We start from the raw sequence: 22,693 nt of genomic DNA on the forward strand, positions 1-22,693 counted from the left end.
TAGCCAGAGACTACAATACAGTACTTCCAAATTTTAGATAATTTCACACATTTGTTTGGAGCAGTTCACTTTGGACACAATCTATGTTGTTGTGCAATTATGAAAAAAAATAGGAATCAAAATAACAGTTTAAAAGTAAAATATACTAAATAAACTGTTTTCCTTCTTTTAGAAGAATTTCCTATCCAAAATTAACACTAGTAAATATAATATTTTAACACTAATATTAACTTCCCAAGGACTAAACTTTAGTGGAAGACATAAGGTTTTGCCTACATGTATTATAGATGTAGTATGATAATTATATTTGCAAAAAAAAATCAATTTGAACTAAAAAACAAATAACCTATAGTTCTGTTAAATTGCTTCAACATTTAGTGAAAACACAGTGCAGTACTTTCAATTGTATTTCAGTGTGAGAACTAAGCATATGAGAAGCAATAAAACTTCAGAATACCTAATTACATTACACACTGTTCTGCGCATGGCAATTTTTGAAGGCACAGAAATAAGAGAGATAATGTCCTATATGTATAAAAATAGCAACTACCTTTGGGCATCACGCTGATTCGGGGATCAGCATCCCTTCTAGCCACCTAGTGCTACAGTTTATAACACATTCAGTTGTTGATGGTTTAACCACCTCCCCATTAAAAGCTGAAATCTTGCAAAAATTTGTGTGACTGCCAAATTGTTAGGAGTTTTTGGCATTCCTATGATAAATTTAGTAATTTTTATTATGCATTTTTATATATAATGCTAAGCAGAAAATAAATAAAGGACATTGACATGATGTGTTCCAGATATTAAGAATGTGATGCTTAAAATAGGTAAAGCTCCAGGCACGGATGGTTTGACAGCAGTGTATTATAAGAGCCTTCAGGATGAGATAGTGGAACCACTTAAAGAATTATTCAATAAAATACTAGAAGAAAATAGGGTCCCTCCATCATGGAAAACAACTTTTATTTCTCTAATTCCAAAAGAAGATCAAGATCACACTCAGCCTAAGAATTATAGACCTATATCACTGCTTAATATAGATTATAAAATTTTTACAAAAATTTTAGCTAACAGACTGATGCCAATCATGCAACAGATAATACATAAAGATCAAACAGGTTTTATACAAGGTAGACAGATGAGAGACAATGTTAGACAAATTGTGAATATATTGGAGTATCTTAGGAGAGATATTCAGACTCCGGCGGTGCTAATGTTTTTAGATGCCGAGAAAGCGTTTGACAGATTGAATTGGCAATTTTTGGAAAAGATACTTCAAAAAATGCAAATGGGAGAACATTTTACTCAGTCTATTAAAGCAATATATAGAGAACAAACTGCACGGATAATAATTAATGGGAATTTAACAGAATCTTTTCAAATTGGTAAAGGTACAAGGCAGGGTTGCCCATTATCACCATTATTATTTATATTGTCTTTGGAAATGTTGTTAAATAAAATACGTAAAGTAGAGGAAATAATGGGGGTTAAAGTTAAGCATCATGATTATAGAGTGCGTGCATTTGCAGACGATGTGGTGGTAACATTAACACAGCTTCTACAATCTACTAAGGTATTAATGGAAATTATCAAGGAGTATGGAAAAGTATCGGGTTTTAAAATTAATGTGGGGAAAACCAAGATGATAACAATAAATATGACAGGGAATCAAAAAGATGGTTTGGTAAAGGCAACTGGATGTGAGATTGTGAAAAAAGTAAAATACCTGGGGGTTTATATTTCAGCAGAGAATGGAAAATTATATAAGCATAACTATGAAACTTTATGGTCCAAGATACAGATAGAGATGGATAAATGGAAAAAATTGCAATTATCACTGTTGGGGAGGATAGCGGTAATCAAAATGAATGTTTTACCTAAATTTTTGTTTTTGTTTCAAATGATTCCAATACTTAAAAATGATTCAAAATTGTTGGAATGGCAGAGAGGAATTAATAAATATGTATGGCAAGGGAAAAAACCAAGAGTAAAAATGAAAATAATGCAGGATATAAGAGAAAGAGGTGGTTTAAAATTGCCTAATTTGAAATTGTATTATGATGCAACAGTTTTGGTAACTATAAGTGATTGGGTAAACTTAACTAATGAAATGATATTGAATATAGAAGGGTATGAATTGTTATATGGCTGGCATGCATATTTGGTTTATAATCAAAAGGTGGACAGGACTTTCAAGAGCCATGTACTAAGGAATGCTCTGTTGCGTGTCTGGAGAAAATATCAAGGGATAATGGATTATAAAGTACCTATATGGGTGGCGCCCAGACATGCAATAGAGAATACTAGTACAGAACAAAGGCAAGATGTTGTAACATATAAGGAATTACTGAAATTAAACGAAGGAGTATTACAATTAAAATCTTTGAATGATTTAAAAGAAGAAGGATTAGTGCAAACATGGTTTCAATACGCACAGTTGAATGATAGATGGAAAAAGGATCAAAGACTTGGTATGGAACAACAGGAAGGACAATTAATAAAACAAATTAAGGACCAAGGTCCAATGCACATAAAAAGAATATATAACATACTTATAGAAAAAGACTCTGAAACAGAACTAATTAAGGATTGTATGATAAAATGGTCACAGAATTTTGAGGAAACGATTACATTAGATACATGGGAAGTAATTTGGGTAAGAAATGTTAAATTCACACAAGCTCAAAATTTGAGAGAAAACTTTTATAAAATGCTTTATAGATGGCACTTGGACCCTAAAAAGTTGGCTAGTATGTATCCTGATATACAGCCTAAATGCTGGTGATGTGATTGTATGGACGCTACTTATTTTCATGTGTGGTGGACATGTGTAAAAGTAAAAGCATTTTGGATAAAAATATGGTGGATTATGCAAAATGTTCTTAAGAAAAAACTGAAGTTTATACCACAGTTGTTCTTATTAGGTATTACCACAGACTGTACAAGTATAGAGACTAAATTGATACTGAATCTAATAACAGCAGCGAGACTCTTGATCGCCCAATATTGGAAGAAGGAAGAGTTACCCACAATTCAAGAATGGACATTAAAGGTCATGAATCTAGCAGAGATGGCGAAGATATCGGCCTACATGAAGGATCACTCGAATGAAAAATATATATTGGACTGGAAAAAATGGATTGATTATATTCAAATTAAATATCACTCAAAAAAACTTCAAATAGTATATGAATAGTTTAGGATTTTTTAGTAGTATAAAGATCCTAAATGGATTTGGGTGTGAAAGTAGTAGAGTTAGGGAGAGATAATAGTTAATATAGAATTTAAGTATGTATGATTTTGATTTTGAGGGAATTGAAAATTTGATTTCACTCTGGGAAGTTCGAGGAGGGGGGAAGGTTGGGGGGGAAAGAGATTAGTGTAATTGTTATGGGGGAAAACTTTTATACATATCTTTTCGACTTATTTTATGTTTCTTATATAACCTTGAGTGGTCGTGGTTTGTAATATGAGAAATAATGTTTGAAAAGTTTCCCATTATTTCAGTTTGTATAACTTTGATAAAAACTAATAAAACTTTTTTTCAAAAAAAAAAAAAAGAATGTGATGCTTGTGATGCTATGTTATTGTTATTGGAACTCAAATAAATTCTCCGTACTGAAAGAGCGGGTCCAGCAGTCACGTGGGTTGCTTGCTGTCCAATCCGCATAGGACCGAGCCTTGCCTTTTAAAAGCATACTGGATCCGCCCCTTCCCAGAATTTGCTTGGTCCTCCATCCGGTCCTCAATAACACCTTCCCTCCTCGTTCTTCTTCAATCAGCAGATAAGTAATTTTCTCAATTTGCCTTTATTTAGAAGCTTGCCTTTTTGCGCCAGCTTTACTGGGCTCGGTGCTAAGGGGAGAAGCCGTGGCGTGGCTATTACCGCAATTTCCACAAGCACCCTGCTCATGCCACAACCGGATTCTATTTCCTTGGAAATCTAATCGGCTCAGAGGTTTTTACTGGCAAGCTAAATAAGAGAAAAAGGGCTGTTTTTTCCCTCCGGCAGTGTGGGACACTTTAACAAGCTCTCTTGTTTATCATCTGGACTTTAGTCTCAACTCCCTTTTGTAAGATCGGTGGAGCATTTATTATTGGCATGAAGGCCCTCAGCACCCACTAATTTCGGCACTTGCAGCTCGCCCACGTGTGAGACGCTTGACGCCATTAAGTCCACCGCATGGCCTGGAGTAGGCTGTGAGACCCTCAGGCTATTTCTCCCTGGCTAGGCCTCAAAACTAGTGTGCCTTGGTTTATTAAATTTAAACAGTGAGGCCTGGCCTCTTCTATACTCATTAGCACGAACTCTGGTTTTGTCCATATTGCCTTTGAATTGCAGATGTTCCTGGGCCTAGGAGCTTGGGCCCCCTTCCTCTTGGGAATTTTTTTTGACTAATCATAGCTTCTGCCACCCTTTTGACTCAAGTCTTGTACCTGTAATTTGTTCAGGCCATGACTTCCTTTCCCAAGAGAGGCACTTCTTCCAAGGGTCCCATGGATAGTAGGCCTACTGGTGATGAAATTGAAACCATCCCCCAGGCCTCTTCCTCCTCTTCATTGGTACAACCCCCAATGGCTAGGGCCACCAGGGCGGAGAAGAGGTGGGACCAAGCCCTCCAAAAAATCCATGAGAGATCTGCTAAACATTTAAGAATGCAGGCCCAAGTGCCCGTTAGCCCTTCTGACCCTCCAGAGGCTTCTAAAATTGCCTCCCTCAGGTGTCCCTGTGCTTTCCCTGGATGAGCCAAACCTAAACAGACCCCAACCTAATCTATGGGGTTTAGGTCCAGAGGAGCCAGATATTATTATGGAAGATCCCCTCAAGCCAAACCCAACTCAGGCCTTCAGGGTATCTCCTTTGCTACCTGCTCCCATTACTAACCTTCTTCCAGAGTTCCAAACTATGTATTCTGCTTTATCTCAAGCCATCGATGCCAAACTCTCAGCTATCAATGCGCCCTCCTACTCTCGTCCTTCTCAACCTACAGAATTCCAGAATTCCAGTCCAAAAACTAGACTCGGATTCATCACAGGATGAGAATGAAGATGAGGACATAAAGGACAGGGATGATCCTTTCCAATGCCTGTCAGAGGATGAGGAATCCCAAACCAAGATTCCCGCTCCTGGTGCCATCTTTCCATTTCAACTGTTCAAATCCCTTTTATTCAAGGCCTAGCTGGTCAGGACAAACCTTCTGATCCCTCAACAGCTCCACCAGAGGAGAACCTTCCACATTTCATGTAGGAGCAGGAAGATATTGAAGTTATTCCCATGCCTAAACTGTTCAAGGATACTCTGCTCAAACAGTGGGACCATCCATCTTACGGATTTAACCTCACTTTTAAAGACAAGAAATTATATAAGCTTTCTCCATCTTATGAGGACCTTCTTGTCTGTCCCAAGGCTGATGAACCAGTACAGATTTTGCACTCTGCGGCAGCTATGCCTGGCGAAGCAGAGGAAGTATTAAAACCCAAAGATAAACACTTAGAGAAAATGCTCAAGAGAAGTTTCTTCACTGATACCTGGGCTATAAAAAGTGCAGCAGCAGCAGCATTCTTTTCCAGAGCCATTCTTTTGTGGCTCCAACAGCTTCAACAGCACATACCTCCTGATGACGTATGGGGCCAACAGGACTTCAATAAGGTATTTGCACTGGCCCAATATATAGCAGACGCCACCTTGCAATCATCAAGATTTGCAGCTAAGTCAGTGGCTGCCTCAATAACCGCCAGAAGACTCTTATGGCTTCGTCCCTGGCATGGGCCCATTGAAGCGCGATCTGTTATTCGGTGACCTCTTGGATCCCCTACTTACAGAGACCGCTGATAAAAAGAAGGTTCTGGGGCCCACTACCAAGAAGGCCCTCAAGACACATCAACCTTTTCAACATCCCAATCATCAACAAAATAAAGGGTTCGCGTTCCAGAGGAATTCAGGTCAGTATTCCTCCCATTTTTGCTCCCAAACAGACAGGAATACCAGGGGCAGAGGATCTCGCTTTCAGAGAGGCTCCTCCTCTTCCAGGGCCTCTAGAAAGTCCAGATGGTAATTCCCATCTTATTCCCATTGGGGGGTGTCTGGCCTGGTTTGCTTCCAGCTGGCGCCATTCCTGTAAGGACCCCTGGGTTATCCCCACAGTGGAATGGGGACTTCAGTTAGAGTTCATCTCCATGCCCCCTAAGCACTTCATATCCTGCCCATCCCCTAGAACTCTTTCTCGTCTTAGGATGGAAGAAGTAATTCAGCACCTGTTAGCCATCAGGGCTATTCAACCGGTTCCTTCCTCTCAAAGAGGTCTTGGCTTCTACGCCATCCTCTTCATGGTCTCTAAGACATCTGGAGGATGGAGGGCCATTTTAGACCTTAAGAAATTAAATCAATATAGAAAATATAGAAAATTTAAGATGCATTCTTTATCATCCATCCTAGCCTCCATTCATCCTGGAGACTTCGTGTCTTCCTTGGACCTTACAGATGCTTATCTTCACATTCCTATCATAAAAGGCCACAGACAATTTCTTCGCTTTGCCTTCCAGGACAAGCATTATCAGTATAGGGCCATGCCCTTTGGCCTGTCCTCGGCTCCTCGAGTCTTTACTAAGCTCTTGGGCACCCTGGTGGCCCATATTCGGGCCACTCCCATCCACATTTTGTGCTATTTGGATGACATATTAATTCACAGCCCCTCTAAACTTTACTTGCAACAAGTGCATACTAATCCAATTACTTGAAGAAAAAATTGAAAACTTAGAGAAAAACCTAAGAACCCTGAAACACCAACATCAAAATGAGAAAGACCAACACACTCCCAACAAAACCAACACCCCAGTCGAGCAAAGCCGAATCAACCCCCCCGAGATAGTAAATGACTGGACACACATAATCCAAAGAAGAAAAAACAAACCAAATACAAAACCTCTACCAATTCCAACCCACTTCCTCCCAACCCCACTGCCTACAAGCAATAAGTATTCAGTACTCCTGGCAGAAGAAAATCAGCAATCACCTGACAAGGAACCACCAAGAATCAAGCACAACACAACACCACCAAATGCCTCCACAACAAAAGCTAATTATGCTCTCCCCAACCCAACCAAAAAGAAAAGAAGAGTGCTGGTAATTGGAGACTCAATTCTCAGGAGAACTGAACCTGCCATCTGCAGACCAGACAATTAATCCAGAGAGGTATGCTGCCTTCCTGGAGCCGAAATCTCTGACATAATGCAAAACCTTACCAAAATATTAAAGCCCTCTGACTTCTACCCTCTACTGGTGATCCATGCGGGAACAAATGACACAGGAAAAGATATGAATCAAATAATGAAAGACTATGACCATTTGGGCAACACAGCCAAAAGGATAGGTGCACAGGTTGTTTTTTCTTCCATTCTACCCACAAGAGGACCACATCGAGCCAGGGAACACAAAATCCCACAAATAAACTATTGGCTAAGGAGATGGTGTCGCCAAAAGTGGAAAGTCTGAAAGATTTCTCACCAGTCTCGCTGATAACTTTCCAACCCAAAAAATGGAAACAGGAACCAGAGGGACTGCAATACTCGAACTAATAATAACAAACAGGGAAGAAAGAGGTAATTGAAGAAGGGACACTGGGTGAGAGTGACCATGTCATCCTCAAATTCAACATATTACAATCACCAACTGCTGTACCCAACAACACTAGAGTCCCAGACTTCAGAAAAGTGGACTTTAACAAGCTCAGAGTGAACCTGGGGAAAAAAACCCCTGGAAGGAACTTCTAAAGGGTAAAACCACACAGGAAGCCTGGGAGGCCCTAAAAAACAGTATCATTGATTCCCAAAACAATACGATCCCCATGAAAAAGAAAAACAGGAAAACCAAAATGAAACCAGTTTGGCAAAACAAAGAACTTGCAGACAACATAAAAGAAAAAATGGAAAGAAGGACTCATAACCAAAGCGGAATATCAGCAAACAGCCAAAACCTGCAAACAAAAAATAAAAACAGCAAAGGCCCAACACGAACAATACCTTGCAACGAAAGTCAAAGACAACAAAAAAAGTTTCTTCCAGCACATAAACAACAAGAAGAAAATCAAGGAAACAGTCACTACACTAAAAAACGAAGACGTTAATGAAATCACAGACAACAGAGATAAAGCACAGCTGCTCAACACTTACTTTGCATCAGTGTTCACACAAAATGCGACCACCTACCAACCAACCTGCAAGTCTGCAACAAATAGCCCCGGAACCAAACACAACATAGACAAAAACACAATAAGGGACTACTTGTGGGAGCTCAACGAGTACAAATCACCAGGGCCAGTTGGACTTCATGCCAGAGTCCTAAAAGAACTGGCAGACACCATTGTAGAACCACTTCTCCTCATCTATCAAAAATCCTGGACCACTGGAGACCTTCCGGAAGACTGGAAACGAGCTGACGTAGTCCCCATACACAAAAAAGGTAAAAAGACTGACCCAGGCACCTACAGACCAATCAGTCTGACTTCTATACCTAGAAAAATACTGGAGAAAATAACTAAAAAACAACTTTACCACTACCTAGAAACAAACAACATTATATACAACAGCCAGCACGGGTTTGTCAGAAATAAATCATGCCAAACCAACCTCATATCATTTTTCAACACCATAACCAAATCAGTGGACCAACACAAAGAAGTAGACCTCATATACTTGGACCTCAGCAAAGCTTTTGATAAAGTTGACCACAACCTCCTAATCCACAAATTTGAAAAAAAAAACGGGGTAGGTTACAACACATGCAGATGGATAAACAGTTGGCTGTCCAACCGCACGCAACGAGTTGTCCTCAACGGTTCCAAATCCACATGGAAGAAGGTAGGCAGTGGGGTACCACAGGGTTCCGTCCTGGGCCCTGTCCTCTTCAATATTTTCATCAATGACCTGGACAATGGAGTAGAAGGGGAACTAATCAAATTCGCAGACAACACCAAGCAGGAGTTGCCAACACCCTAGAGGACAGGCTCAAAATATAGAAAGATCTAGACAGATTAACACTATGGGCCCACACTAACAACATGATGTTCAACGATGACAAGAACAAAGTCCTTCAGCTTGGTAACAAAAAAAATCTATACACACATAAAGCCTGGGAGAAACCCCACTTAGCAGTAGTGACTGCAAAAGAGATCTTGGAGTCTTGGTGGATAATCAATTAAACATGAGCCAGCAATGTGCAGCAGCGGCCAAAAAAGCCAACACTATCCTAAGCTGCATCAACAAGGGGATACACTCCAAGACCAGGGAAGTATTAATACCACTCTACTATGCCCTGGTCAGACCACATCTGGAGTAATGCATCCAGTTCTGGTCACCACACTTCAAATGAGACATTGAAACTCTGGAGAAGATGCAGAAAAGAGCAACCAAAATGATTAGGGGACTTGAAACCAAGACTTACGAAGAGAGATTGCAGGAATTTGGCATGGATAGCATAGAGAAAAGGGGGGCCAGAGGGGACATGATAGCTGTATACAGGTATATGAGGGGTTGCCACAGAGAGGAGGGGGGCACTCTATTCTCCAGAGCACCAGAGGGCCAGACGAGGAACAACGGCTGGAAGGTGACCAAGGAGAGATTCAACCTAGAAGTAAGGAAGAACTTCCTGATGGTCAGAGCAATCAACCAGTGGAACAACCTGCCTGCGGAGGTTGTGAACTCTCCAGCTCTGGACACTTTCAAGAGGAGATTGGACTGCCACTTGGCTGGGTTGCTTTAGGATTCCTGCTCAGACAGGGGGTTGGACTCGATGACCTGCATGGTCCCTTTCAACTCTAACAATGAATGAATGAATGAATGAATGAATGAATGAATGAATGAATGAATGAATAAATAGGCATCCTCAACTGTATTAGGCCGTTGGATTCGAGGCGCAATCTCAAAGGCATATGAGTCAGCTTCCCTCAGCGTACCAAGAGGTATCACAGCGCATTCCACAAGAAGCGCAGCCACATCAGCCACATGGGCAACTCAAGCTCCATTGGAGGAAGTCTGCAAAGCAATCACTTGGGCCTCTCCAAATTCCTTTATAAGGCACTACAAAATTGACTCTTATGCTTCAACGGATGCTGCCTTTGGCAGAAGAGTCCTCCAATCCATTATCTCTCATGATAGCAAACTAATTCCTCCCTAGGGACACATGTATTGGGTATGTCCCACGTGACTGCTGGACCCACTCTTTCAGTACGGAGAATAGGCGTTGATTGCTTACCTGAATGCCTCTTCTCGTACGCTGAGCGGGTACAGCAGTCACCTCCCTCCCTATGTCTTTCTTCTAACTATGGTTACACCTTTTAACCTGATATTTTACTAATAAGAGAGTAGAGCATCATTTGAGCCACCACCTTTCGAGCCTAAGTCTACGGATTCGTGAATTCTGGGGAAGGGGCGGATCCAGCAAGCTTTTAAAAGACAAGGCTCGGTCCTATGCAGATTGGACAGCGAGCAACCCACGTGACTGCTGTACCCATTCAGCGTACGAGAAGAGGCGTTCAGGTAAGCAATCAACACCTATTTTATATACTGTACAGTATGTCATCTTTGAAAATAGATACTATCAACAAAATAGTCATATCCTTGTGAATCTCTTTGGCTTTCACTATTATGTTGAGAATAGTGATATGTGCAACAAAACCATAGGATTCTGAAAGAACTCTTTCTTAATCAACTTAATAGATTTATTGTCATTTCTGTTAAAGATATCCTGCTCCAGTAAAACATTAGCTACTAGACTCTTGCTGCAGAGCAGTGTCTTAATTTTGTTTTTAATTCTTTAATATAACATTCCTTTTCCTCTCCAAGAGAGACTGGGATATATTTGTGACTATAATATTTACTCTGAAATTATATATTTTTAAAAAAACACCCTCCTTCTCTTGATCATTACACAGAAAGAGTGTCAGGTAATTCTAATCCAGCAGAGTTATAATAAAGATCCATATGTCACAAGTCCTTCATCTCCTCCATCATGGACCATCTCATAGATTGGGTCTACATTAAATGACAAGCTATATTTTAGTGTAATGTTCCATACTTGAAAAATTAGGCATAGGCTCCAATAGATAGCCTGAAATAATGGCATCAAATTCTGTATCTCTATCTTTTCCCATTGTTATTAATGATATGGCTGGGGAGGTGGCTGGGAAGGTGTAGGATTTCCTGCTTGAGTAGGGGGTTGGACTTGATGATCTGCAGGGTCCCTTTCAACTCTAATAAAATAAATAAATAAATAAATATTATTTCTGTCTGATTTATTTTCTAAATATTTTTACAGAAATGTGGATACGTAGCATTCAGAAGAGTAAAATGTCAGAGGTCATCTTTATTTCTAAGAATGCTTGCTGGGAAAGGGGGGCATACCAATGGGATCACTAACATTCTTAGAATATAAAAATGGTGGGTAGCTAGTGCATCCTAGTGTTCTGTTCCTGCTAGCCTAGAGGAACAAATAAGCTAGAGCTTGTAGAAAGTTTGCCAGAGAAGATGACAGGCAATTTCTGGTAAACAGTAATTTTATACCTGCCTAACATCCACCACGCAAAGGCAATTAAAATACTGTTAAAATTGTTGATATTCCCATTGATTTATGAAAGTGTCAACATCCAATTTGAGTACATTTTGCCCCATAAGTTATGCTCATGGGTGCTCATGTTTTATATACCTATCTCATTTCCAAGCCTTGATTTAAAAAATGTTAAGTTTAGAAATAAATTTCCTGGTTGTGTTAAGAAAGTAAATTTGTGCAGTCTTCTAATTAGTTTTCCTGAGAGCAGCATTTTTAGATTACTACATAAATCAGTGAAGCTCTAGGTGGTAATGAAGTGATTAAAACAACAGCCTGTCTTCTCACTTTTTTACAATGTTTTTAATGGATGATCTTGCCCAGCTACAATTTTATCTACCAGTTGAAATCATACTGTATGAAGTTGTTTATTGCTATGGTCCACAGTGAAACTATGATGATGGCAGCTGTCACATCAGGGAAAACTTGAGTCTAGATGCCTGAACTAGATTGAAGCATTAAGTAGGGGGAGAATTGGCTCCTGATATTAGCAAAGAGACAATCCAGCAATTTGCACTGAAGCATCTATCTAGGAGTGGTACCCATCAGTTGTTTCCTAGGTATCTTATTAGCTCCTGAAGTATATCTTGCTTGCTGTAAGTCTTCAGAAACAATTCACCATTTTGTTTATTTGAAATATCAGACAGGTTGGGCAGCACATAAGAAAGCTTGCATTTACTGAGTAACACTTCACTTGTTCTGGAAATTATTGGCTTTTTATTAATTTTAAGCATTGCTTCCAGAATGGATTAAACCCAGTTGTTTTCTGTTAAATGTTCTTATAGAAGAAATATTTTCTTTAGACCTGCCAAGATTTGTGATGAACAATTGTAACTGCTGCTTGCTATTCATCACTAAATTAGAACCATTGATTGCCTCCAGCCATGGGCTGGTTCAACGCCATCACAGATTATACCAACTGGTTAATAAATTGTGAGCTTATTTGATCCATATTGTCATACATCCCATGTTCCATTAGTCTGTTTTTAATAAGGCTTTTTTCCTCCTGAGCCTGATTTATGAAGTGTGGCCTGCTTATAAGCCCGGTTTGCATCATTGGAACTGTCTTCCAGATTTGAAGCAGCATCACGCAAAATTTTTTGGATGAATGATAAAAGGATACCTGATATACTTGTCCTTGGTGGTTCATTCAAATGAGGTTCTTGTGTCCCGCTGGTTCCTGGAGTGCATTTGGGACTTTGGCTTCCTGTAGCCCAATCATAATTAGCTGGATCTTTGTGAGTGTAGTTAGGTGTCCTGGCATTTATCTTGCAAGAAGCTTCCCTTGTTTTTTCTAGTATGTGCTGCTGCATCATTTTCAAAGCCATTCCAAAAATGTCTTTTGCATGCAAGTCTAGAAACCGGGGCTTTTCTGAACCACTATCAGACCCTGAAGTTGCAGTCTTGTTCTCACCACTGATGGGCGTATGTACATTGTTGTTGCTACCTTCCAATTTGTCCTTAATCTCCTGGCATGCCTTTTGAACAAGTAGGGAGCAAAATTTATTGACATAAGAAGGATTTTCTGAGTTTCCTTTGTGGCTGGAATTCAACCTATCAGCTGATATGGTATAAGCCTGATTTTTACAAGTTCCACTTGCTGGTGTCAATCCATACTGAAATCCAGTTGCATATTTTTGAAGATCATTGCTTATCCAGCTCACAACATTGAGTTGTTCAGAAGAACCTTGTTTGAAAAGGCAAACTGCACCTTCTACATTGTTGGGATTGCTCTTGTCATTATTTTTTATTACAATAACTTCTCTTTCCTCCAGACTACCCAAGTCAAGTTGGTTGTATCCTGTTTGATTTTTATCCTTTATATTTAAACTGGGCACATCGATAAAACTGACCATTTTACAGTGTAGCTCTTTGTGTCCTTTAGGGTTGTAGTGACTTACTTTACAGACCTCTGCCTTACTGTGTAACCAGTCGATGTTTTGAGCCATCTTTGATGTGTTAAGATGGAGCTGCACTCAGAGCCATAGAGTGGTAGTGTTCTTGTTAAGCAGCTTTGATCTTGCCAGACTCAAGGTGTTGCCTTCTCTCTTAGCTTCCCATGCTTTTGTACTGGTAAATGAGTTGTTCAATTGTGTGGACAAAAGGGTTTCTATGGGAACAGTGACATCATAAAGTGTAAGTTATCAGCAAGCAAATGTACATTTGTATGGTACTTTTGAGTTCTTGAAAAAGGAAAGGTATATTTTTCCTATAGACAAATAGTAAATTGCTTTGGGAGGATTATTTATCATTCCACAATTCAGAACCACAACCATGATTAGAACCATATATTTGGGTAATTCAGAAGATTTTTAATTCTGCCATAGGTTTATCCTGCAGAAAAGCCTGTTCAAAACTGTTGGGATGGAGGTGGTCTCCACTATAAAGCTGAAGATTACAAACTTCTATTCTGAATTCATTATTTAGCCAGACCTGTCATCACAGATTCTTTATTGGGAAAACTGGATTACATGTAAAGATGATGGATTGTTTGACTGATCCTGTTTTAGTTCCCAGGGTAGCAATTCTTTGGAAAGCAGGTAGAAAGGTCCTATGTAATTATAATGATTGCAACATGTAATGAAATTTAAATGATCATCATTAATGTTTGTAAACATTGTTATATGAAACTGATGAAAGAATATTATTAAATAGTCTTTGCTAAGTAAACTACAATATTTCCTAAAACATTGGTTCCTTAAGCTAAAATTTTGCCTAAAAGGGAACATCTGTTAGGTGTGTCGGCTTCCATCTCAAGAAAATTGCTGTTTCTCCCGTTCTCCTTTCTTCCACTTGTTACAGCAGCATAAATCTATTACCCCTTTCTCATTAATTTGACCATTTCTGTAGTAATCCTAATGAACTGGATGTCCTTCCAATATATTAAGAGTACAATTTCTATATTTGATCTTTGGCTGTGATGATAGAAAATAAGGAAATATGAAATTTGTAGCCCAAACCACCTGAAATTGCCTAAAATATTGTAACATAGCCCTATGATTAAAATTGTCCTAATGTACATGTTTTAAGACAGCAGTGTCCAGCCTTTGCAGCTTGGTAGCCCAGCTGAGGGGGAGAGGGGAAATGGGCCACACAAGCAGCAGGCCAGCATGCATGCATGTGGGTCAACTTGTGCAAGTCAAGCTGCATGTGTGTATGTACCGGCCCACCAATTGTGTCGCCCAGTTCTGAATAGACTATGGTCTCATAGTGGACCACAGTCCAGGAGTTGAGAACCCCTGTTTTAACATATATTTACAGTTCTTTATTTTAGAAAGCTCTTGTTTAGGGGCTGTTGTCAGTTTGTTCTTTATTGTGGTTATTTAAGTTTATCATACAAATGATACTACTAAATGCAGAATCTTTTGCATTCACATCAAAAATATTGAAATTAAATTGTCCTTTTAAAATAAATTGATATGTACTGTTTACTTTAGAATTTTATTAGAATATATATTTTTGTACAATTTTTCTTGGGTTTGCTGTTTAATTTTCCTTTGTAAAGCAAGTTATAAATAAACTTTTTACCTTTATAAACCACTTTGATTGCCCTTTTTAAAATTTATCCTTTCCCGCCCCCGCGAAAATATGGTAATTGTAGTTACATTATTATTAAGTATAGATGATTGAAAGTATAGAGTTAGAGTTGAAAAGGAGTTTAAAGGTCATAGTCCAATCTTGTTTGGTTCCACTAGACTAGAAATTCTCTGACAGATGATTATGAAGACTTGTTTTGCAACAGAGTCTGCATAATCATCTGTCAGAGAATCTCCAGTCTAACTCCTTTAACTCTAGTCAAAGAAACCTCATTGCTTCACATAGTAGCTTGCTAGACTGTCTTGACAGCTCATACCAAAGAAATTTCTCTATATGTCTAGTCTGAAGCTGTTTCCTTGTAATTTTAATCTGTTGGTTCTGGTCCTACCCACTGAATATAAATCCTTTCCCTCTTCTATGTGAAAGAAACGTATTTGAAGATGGCTTTCTTCTCTCTCCTCTAGGCAAATTATAAGTGAATTCTGTCATCATTCCGCAAAGGTGTTGTTTTTTAAATTTCTTAACAATTCTCATAACACTCCTCTAAACACTCCAATTTGTCACTTCCACACTGTTCGCAAGGTCTGACCAAAGATCTAACAAAGTAGAACAGCTACTACTCACCCACCTGCCCTTTTTTGGACTTTGTCAGTCAAAAATAACATTTGCCCTTTTAGCAACTGCTAAACATGACCATACTGCCAGATCATGTTTGGCATGGTTGATAACATCAGGGTAGATATATATATCACTTGCATATGTGATACTACCAACTTCCCATCCTCTAATTATTTTCTATGCAGAAAAATGGTACATTTCTACTTTTCTCCCTGTTAATTTCCACCCCCATTCTTTTCAATTTATAGTTCCTCTATATCTTTTTTCATCCTTTCTCTTCACAAAAATACTTTGTCTTCCCCCACTCCTATTTTCTTATCCGCCCTCCCCAGCTCCCTTAGCTTTCTTCCTTTGTTACACATGTTTTGAAAAAAATATCCTCAGCATTATTGCAATATGACAAATACTTCCTGTAAGTGGAAAAATTGCTTGGAGATACCAGTGAATTCTTACAAGTTCCTGTCTTATCACTGCTTCTGGTTTCCTTAGTACAAATGTTAATTGGAAGCCTCACTGGCAGATGACCAAAAAAATGGAAAGCAGCATGAATACAGTTATAAGGCAGGAAAATTGGTATCAGAAATAGCATTGGAGCAGAATATTCTTATAATGACTGTTCACTGGCTGAAGTGCCATTCTGACTTGATTAAAAATATAGCTCACTTTCAAAACATTATAATAAATTCTTCCCTATGTTCACAGCCTACCACAGAACAAAATGAACCTAGACATGTGATGGCAAACCTATGGCCCTCTCTGTGACATGCTGTTGCCAACTGTTGTTCCAGGTTCCATCATGTGTGCCAATCAGCTGCTCCAACATGCATGCGCACTGGCCAACTGTTCTCTTCCATTGCGCATATGCACGCTGGCCATCTTGTCTTCACATCAAGACCAGCTGTCTTCTGGAACCTGGAAGAGAGCAGTGGGTCCATGCACATGCACGTCAGTTCAGCTGGTTGGCATACTTGTGCATGATGGAACCCAGAAGATGAGCTGGCCAGCATATGCACGTTCCAGTTTCGACACTTGGTAGTGAAAAGGTTTTCCATCACTGACCTGGAATATTGAAATGGGTGGTTGGTGACACTAACTTGGTTTTAGATTGTATATATAATGTGTTATTGATGGTGTAATAAAAATTATAACAATAATATTATTGAAATAGGAAGGTTTGGAAGAAAAATTCTACTATAACACCAGTAATAATGAACACTTTTGGAGTCAAAGCACTTTACTGGACTTGACAATGATTAAGTTTATTTTTTAAAAACCCTACCTTGCTTGATAAGATGTAAAGTATGAATAGAAGTCAAAGCTTCTGTTTGTTCTCTTCTGTTTATAGCTTAGCATTCTATTAGAGATAGGGGTGGGATTCAGCCGGTTCGGACCGGTTTAGCCGAACTGGATGCTAATTTTACATCTGGTTTGCCAAACCAGTATTTGCAAGGACTAGCTGCCCCACCCATCCTACCGCTGCCAGGAGTGAAAAACCAATCCCTTTTTTAAATGGCAGTAATAACTGTTCTTTAAAGAAAAAAAACTTTATATGGAAAGATATTAGTACATTCTATGGATAGGTTGACATTTTACTTTTGACATGTAATTTCTCAGCGTCTGCTGGAACAAATGTGGAAGAACTTATGAAAAAGCAGCCCAAAAAAAGTATACTGGAATCTGTGTTCCAGTATACTAATTATACTTATGCATTGGATAAATGATGTTTTTGTGTAAGACAAAAATGGCATATCTATTCCTTAACCTCTTGCCAGAATTTTTTAACATACTCTCTGTTTTTTTTCTTTTATTAATATAGAGATCCTTTAAGAATTCAGCAGTTACAGAACCAAATCCGGCTGGAAAAAGAAGCAGACCAGTGGTGTCATCAGAAACAAGCTAGTTTCCTCCAGAATCTTCCATTGTCCCCAATATCTCTCCCTCCATCTTCATTCCAAGAACTTGAATCCAGCCACTGTGCTTCTCCTGTGCAAATGAGTGTTCTCAATTCTCATTCTGCTCCTGCCATGGAAACATCCAGTTCTTTCAACTATGCCCGTCCTAAACAATTTATTGCTGCACAAAATATTAGCCCTGCTTCAAGCTACATAACACAACCATCTGGATCTTCCACAACTAGTCTTTCATCCCCAATATCTCCAAATGCTTCTCAGAAGCAGTTTGGTAAAACATCTGCCCCCACTTTTTCTCAAACATTTGCTCCTGAGGAAGAGTATACATGGTCTCCTTCCCTACCTCCTCCCCCTCCCCCAGTTTTTAGTCCTATATCTACTTTTTCAGTGGCAGATTCCTTTCCACTGCCACCACCTCCACCTCCTCTCCCAGCTTCTGTCCCCTCGCCTTCCCACAGTTTTTCTCCAACATCCGGATTATCCAGTTCCAGTCAGTCTCCAGCAGCCTTTCTCAGCTCCATGCTACCATCTCAGCCACCTCCAGTGTCAGTTAATGCACTAGGACTTCCCAAAAGTGTTACACCATCGTAAGTATGAACATTTAGTGAATTTCTCAAAAATAGTTTTTCTTACTTATTCATTTTGAAATGCACAAATTTGTTGTATGTATAAAATCTAAATAATTGTATATTTTACAGTAGAAAAATGGGAAATGCTTCTCTGTACTGGAAGAGCAGGTCCAGCAGTCAGGTGGGTTGCTCGCTGTCCAATCCACATAGGACCGAGCCTTGTCTTTTAAAAGATTGCTGGATCCACCCCTTCCCAGAATTCGCTCGGTCCTACTACAGGCAGGAAGCGTGGTGGCTCAGCTCCTCTCCAAATACCTTCTGTTCTTCATTCTTTCTCTCTGCAATTCAAACAAAGATAAGTGGGAGTGGGGGGCACTGTTCTTCAGTGGTTCTCCTCCTACCTCTCCAGTCGGTCGCAGTCGGTGTTAGTGGGGGGTCAGAGGTCGACCTCTAGGTCTCTCCCTTGTGGGGTGCCTCAGGGGTTGGTCCTCTCCCCCCTGCTATTTAATATCTACATGAAACCGCTGGGTGAGATCATCCAAGGGCATGGGGTGAGGTATCATCAATATGCCAATGATACCCAGTTATACATCTCCACCCCATGTCCAGCCAACGAAGCAGTGGAAGTGATGTGCTGGTGCCTGGAGGATGTTGGGGCCTGGATGAGTGTCAACAAACTCAAACTCAACCTAGACAAGACGGAGTGGCTGTGGGTCTTGCCTCCCAAAGACAATTCCATCTGTCCATCCATTACCTTGGGGGGAGAATCACTGACCCCCTCAGAGAAGGTTCGCAACTTGGGCGTCCTCCTTGATCCACAGCTCACATTAGAGAAACATCTTTCAGCTGTGGTGAGGGGGGCATTCGCCTTGTGCACCAATTGCGACCCTACTTGGACCGGGAGTCACTGCTCACAGTCACTCATGCCCTCATCACCTTGAGGCTCGACTACTGTAACGCTCTCTACATGAGGCTACCTTTGAAAAATGTTCGGAAACTTCAGATTATGCAGAATGCAGCTGCGAGAGCAATCATGGGCTTTCCCAAATATGCCCATGTTACACCAACACTCCTCAGTCTGCATTGGTTGCCGATCAGTTTCCAGTCACAATTCAAAGTGTTGGTTATGACCTATAAAGCCCTTCATGGCACTGGACCAGATTATCTCAGGGACCGCCTTCTGCTGCACAAATCCCAGTGACCAGTTAGGTCCCACAGAGTGGGCCTTCTCCGGGTCCTGTCAACTAAACAATGTCGCTTGGCGGGACCCAGGGGAAGAGCCTTCTCTGTGGCGGCCCTGGCCCTCTGGAACCAACTCCCCCCAGAATTGCCCCCACCCTCCTTGCCTTTCGTGAGCTACTTAAAACCCACCTCTGCCGTCAGGCATGGGGGAATTGAGATCCTCTTTCCCTCTAGGCCTTTACAATTCTATGCATGGTATGTATGTATGTTTGGTTTTTATATTAATGGGTTTTTAATCATTTTTAGTATTAGATTACTATTGTACACTGTTTTATTGTTGCTGTTAGCCGCCCCGAGTCTCCGGAGAGGGGCGGCATACAAATCCAATAAATTAAATAAATAAATAAATAAATAAATAAATAAATAAATAAGTAATTCAGTTTGTCATTATTTCCTTCGCTCCTGCTCTACTGGTTTTGGCGCCAAAAGGAGAAGCCATAGCACGGCTAAAGTCACAAATTTTGCAATCGCCCTGCTTGCGCTGCTGCTGGATTGCATTTACCAGTAAATCTACTCGGCTGGGAGGTTACTGATTTTGGCTTTTCTTTTTCCTCCTACAGTGTGGGACGCTTAACAAACTCTCTTGTTCTGTCTCCTGGACTTTAGTCAATTCTCCATTTTAAAAAGATTGGGGGGTTTTTTGCTTTGGTGTGAAGGCCCTCAGTGCCCAGTAATCCGGCACTTGCAGCTTGCCCACGCGCAAGCCGCTTGGCGCCATAAAATCCACCACGTGGCTCGGAGTAGGCTGTGAGACTCTCAGGCTATTACTCACTTGCTAGGCCTGTTAACCAGTGTGCCTTGGTTGTTTATTTAGGGAGGCCTATCTCATCTGTACTCATTGGCATGAACTTTGGATTTGTCCAGATTGTCTTTGAACTGCCTAGGAGCTTGGGCCTTATCCTTATCCTCTTGGGAATCTTTTTGCCTATTCATAGTAGCTTCTCCACCCTTGGCTCAGACCTTGTTCCTGTAGTTTGTTCAGGCCATGGCTTCTTCTATTCCCAAGAGAGGCACTTCTTCTTCTAAGGGTCCCCAGGATGGTAGGCCTACTGGTGATGAAATTGAAACCATCCCCCAGGCCTCCTCCTCCTCTTCCTTAGTAGCTCCCCCCATGGCTAGGGCCACTAGAGCTTAGAAGAGGCAGGACAAAGCTCTTCAAAAAATCCATGAGCAATCTGCTAAACGATTGAGAGTGCAGGCCCAAGCGCGTATTAATCCACCTGACCCTCCAGAGGCCTCTGATCTGCCTCCTTCAGATGTCCCTGTGCTTTCCCTAGATGAGCCAAACCTAAATAGACCCCAACCTAATTTATGGGGCTTAGGTCCAGGTGAGCCAGAAATTTTTATGGCAGATCCCCCTGAGCCAGGCCCAGCCCAGACCCATAGGGTATCTCCTCAGCTGCATCTATTACTAACCTCTCTCCAGAGCTACAACCTATGTATTCTGCTTTATCTCAAGCCATTGATGCCAAGCTCTCGGCTCTCTAGATGAATATCTACCAACAGGATCTACAACGATACCTGGTCTAAATTTCCCCAGTGGTGTACACAGGAAGTTCTCTCCCCCTTGTGTATTCCCATTCACAGGATTGTGTCCTTCCTCATGAGAGGTTTTCATCAAGGTTTCTCAGCCAACACCATTCGGCGTCACTTCCTCTTTGGCCTTATCCTCAGTCCTGGCAGGACCCCGCAGACAACCACTATGTATTTTCACTAAAATACAAGAGTTGTTAAGAGGCATTTCAAACCTCAGGCCTCCCACTGTCCACAGATATCTGTCCTGGGACTTACCTCGAGTTCTGCATTCTCTTACTAAAGCTCCATACGAACCATTAATGTCAGCTTCCTTCAGGCACCTATCTTACAAGGTAGCCTTCCTTGTGGCAATTACCTCTACCAAGCGCATCTCCGAACTGGCGTCTCTTTCCATCCGACAAGACCTATGCCAGTTCCACTCGGACAAAGTAGTCCTCCGTTTGGATCCCACCTTTCTGCCCAAGGTCAGTTCCATGTTCCATAGATCCCAGGACATTGTGTTTCTTGGTCAGAAGCCTTATTCGTAGCCTACTACCCCAGATCCCTGGGGACCAAGGTCTCGTCAACCATATTAGGCCGTTGGATTCAAGGGGCAATCTCAAAAGCTTACGAGTCAACCTCTCTCAGTGTACCAAGAGGAATCACGGCACATTCTACAAGAAGTGCAGCCACAATAGCGGCTTGGGCAACTCAAGCCCCCTTGGAAAAAGTCTACAAGGCGGCCACTTGGACCTCACCTAACTCCTTCATAAGGCATTATAAAAATTGACTCTTACACTTCAGCGGATGCTGCCTTCAGCAGAAGAGTCTTCCAATCCATTATCTCTCATGATAGCCAACTAATCCCTCCCTAGGGGCACATCTATTGGGTATGTCTCACATGACTGCTGGACCCACACTTTCAGTACGGAGAATAGGTGTTGATTGCTTACTTGAACACCTCTTCTTGTACACTGAGCAGGTACAGCAGTCACTTCCCTCCCTATGTCTTTCTGACTATGGTTGTACCTTTCTAATACCTTTCTTAATCACGAGAGTAGAGTACCATTTGAGCCACCACTTTCGAGCCTATATCTATGGATTCGCAAATTCTGGGAAGGGGTGGATCCAGCAATCTTTTAAAAGACAAGGCTCAGTCCTATACAGTTGGACAGCGAGCAACCCACGGGACTGCTGTACCCACTCAGCATACAAGAATAGGCATTCAGGTAAGCACTCAACGCCTGTTTTCATAATTTTTCATTAGGAAAATTCTTCTATTGTTTCTTTGATTTACAAGATTGATAAAAATTGATACTTTTCTTATACAGGCCTTATTGTATCTCATTCTCAATTATCCAAAATACAATAGTCAAGATTTCTAATAATTTATATGCAAGTTTCATTTGAAGGGACAGAAACGTTTATTATTTGAATTCTTTGATGATAAATTCAACCTCATTCCTTAAAATCCCTCTTTTCAAAAAGTCTTTACCTCTATGATAACCATAATTGGAATACTATACCATATATAACATATATTCTTTGCAAATTCTTTGGCAGAATAGATCTATATGGAAACATTTGCCCTAGTTTGTTATATTTCTCAACTGTTAAATTTATTCCTAAATCTGTCTTATCACCTTAAAGATCCTCATGTCAATACTGACTAACATGATTTATTCATTTTAAGGCGACTT

The 22,693-nt window shown here is 40.5% G+C and overlaps 1 protein-coding gene across 1 annotated transcript in view; it reads left to right on the plus strand.

The window, feature by feature from the left end:
• The window catches only part of PALLD (palladin, cytoskeletal associated protein), a 170,682-nt gene that overhangs the window by 40,495 nt on the left and 107,494 nt on the right, over nt 1-22,693 (plus strand). Inside the window, exon 2 of the mRNA XM_070757400.1 lies at nt 17,574-18,254. Coding sequence (XP_070613501.1) covers nt 17,749-18,254 — 506 coding nt within the window. The 5' untranslated portion in view covers nt 17,574-17,748. The remainder of the gene's footprint in view (nt 1-17,573; nt 18,255-22,693) is intronic.

Source organism: Erythrolamprus reginae, chromosome 7 (genome assembly GCF_031021105.1).
Source record: "Erythrolamprus reginae isolate rEryReg1 chromosome 7, rEryReg1.hap1, whole genome shotgun sequence".
Classification (NCBI taxonomy): domain Eukaryota; kingdom Metazoa; phylum Chordata; class Lepidosauria; order Squamata; family Dipsadidae; genus Erythrolamprus; species Erythrolamprus reginae.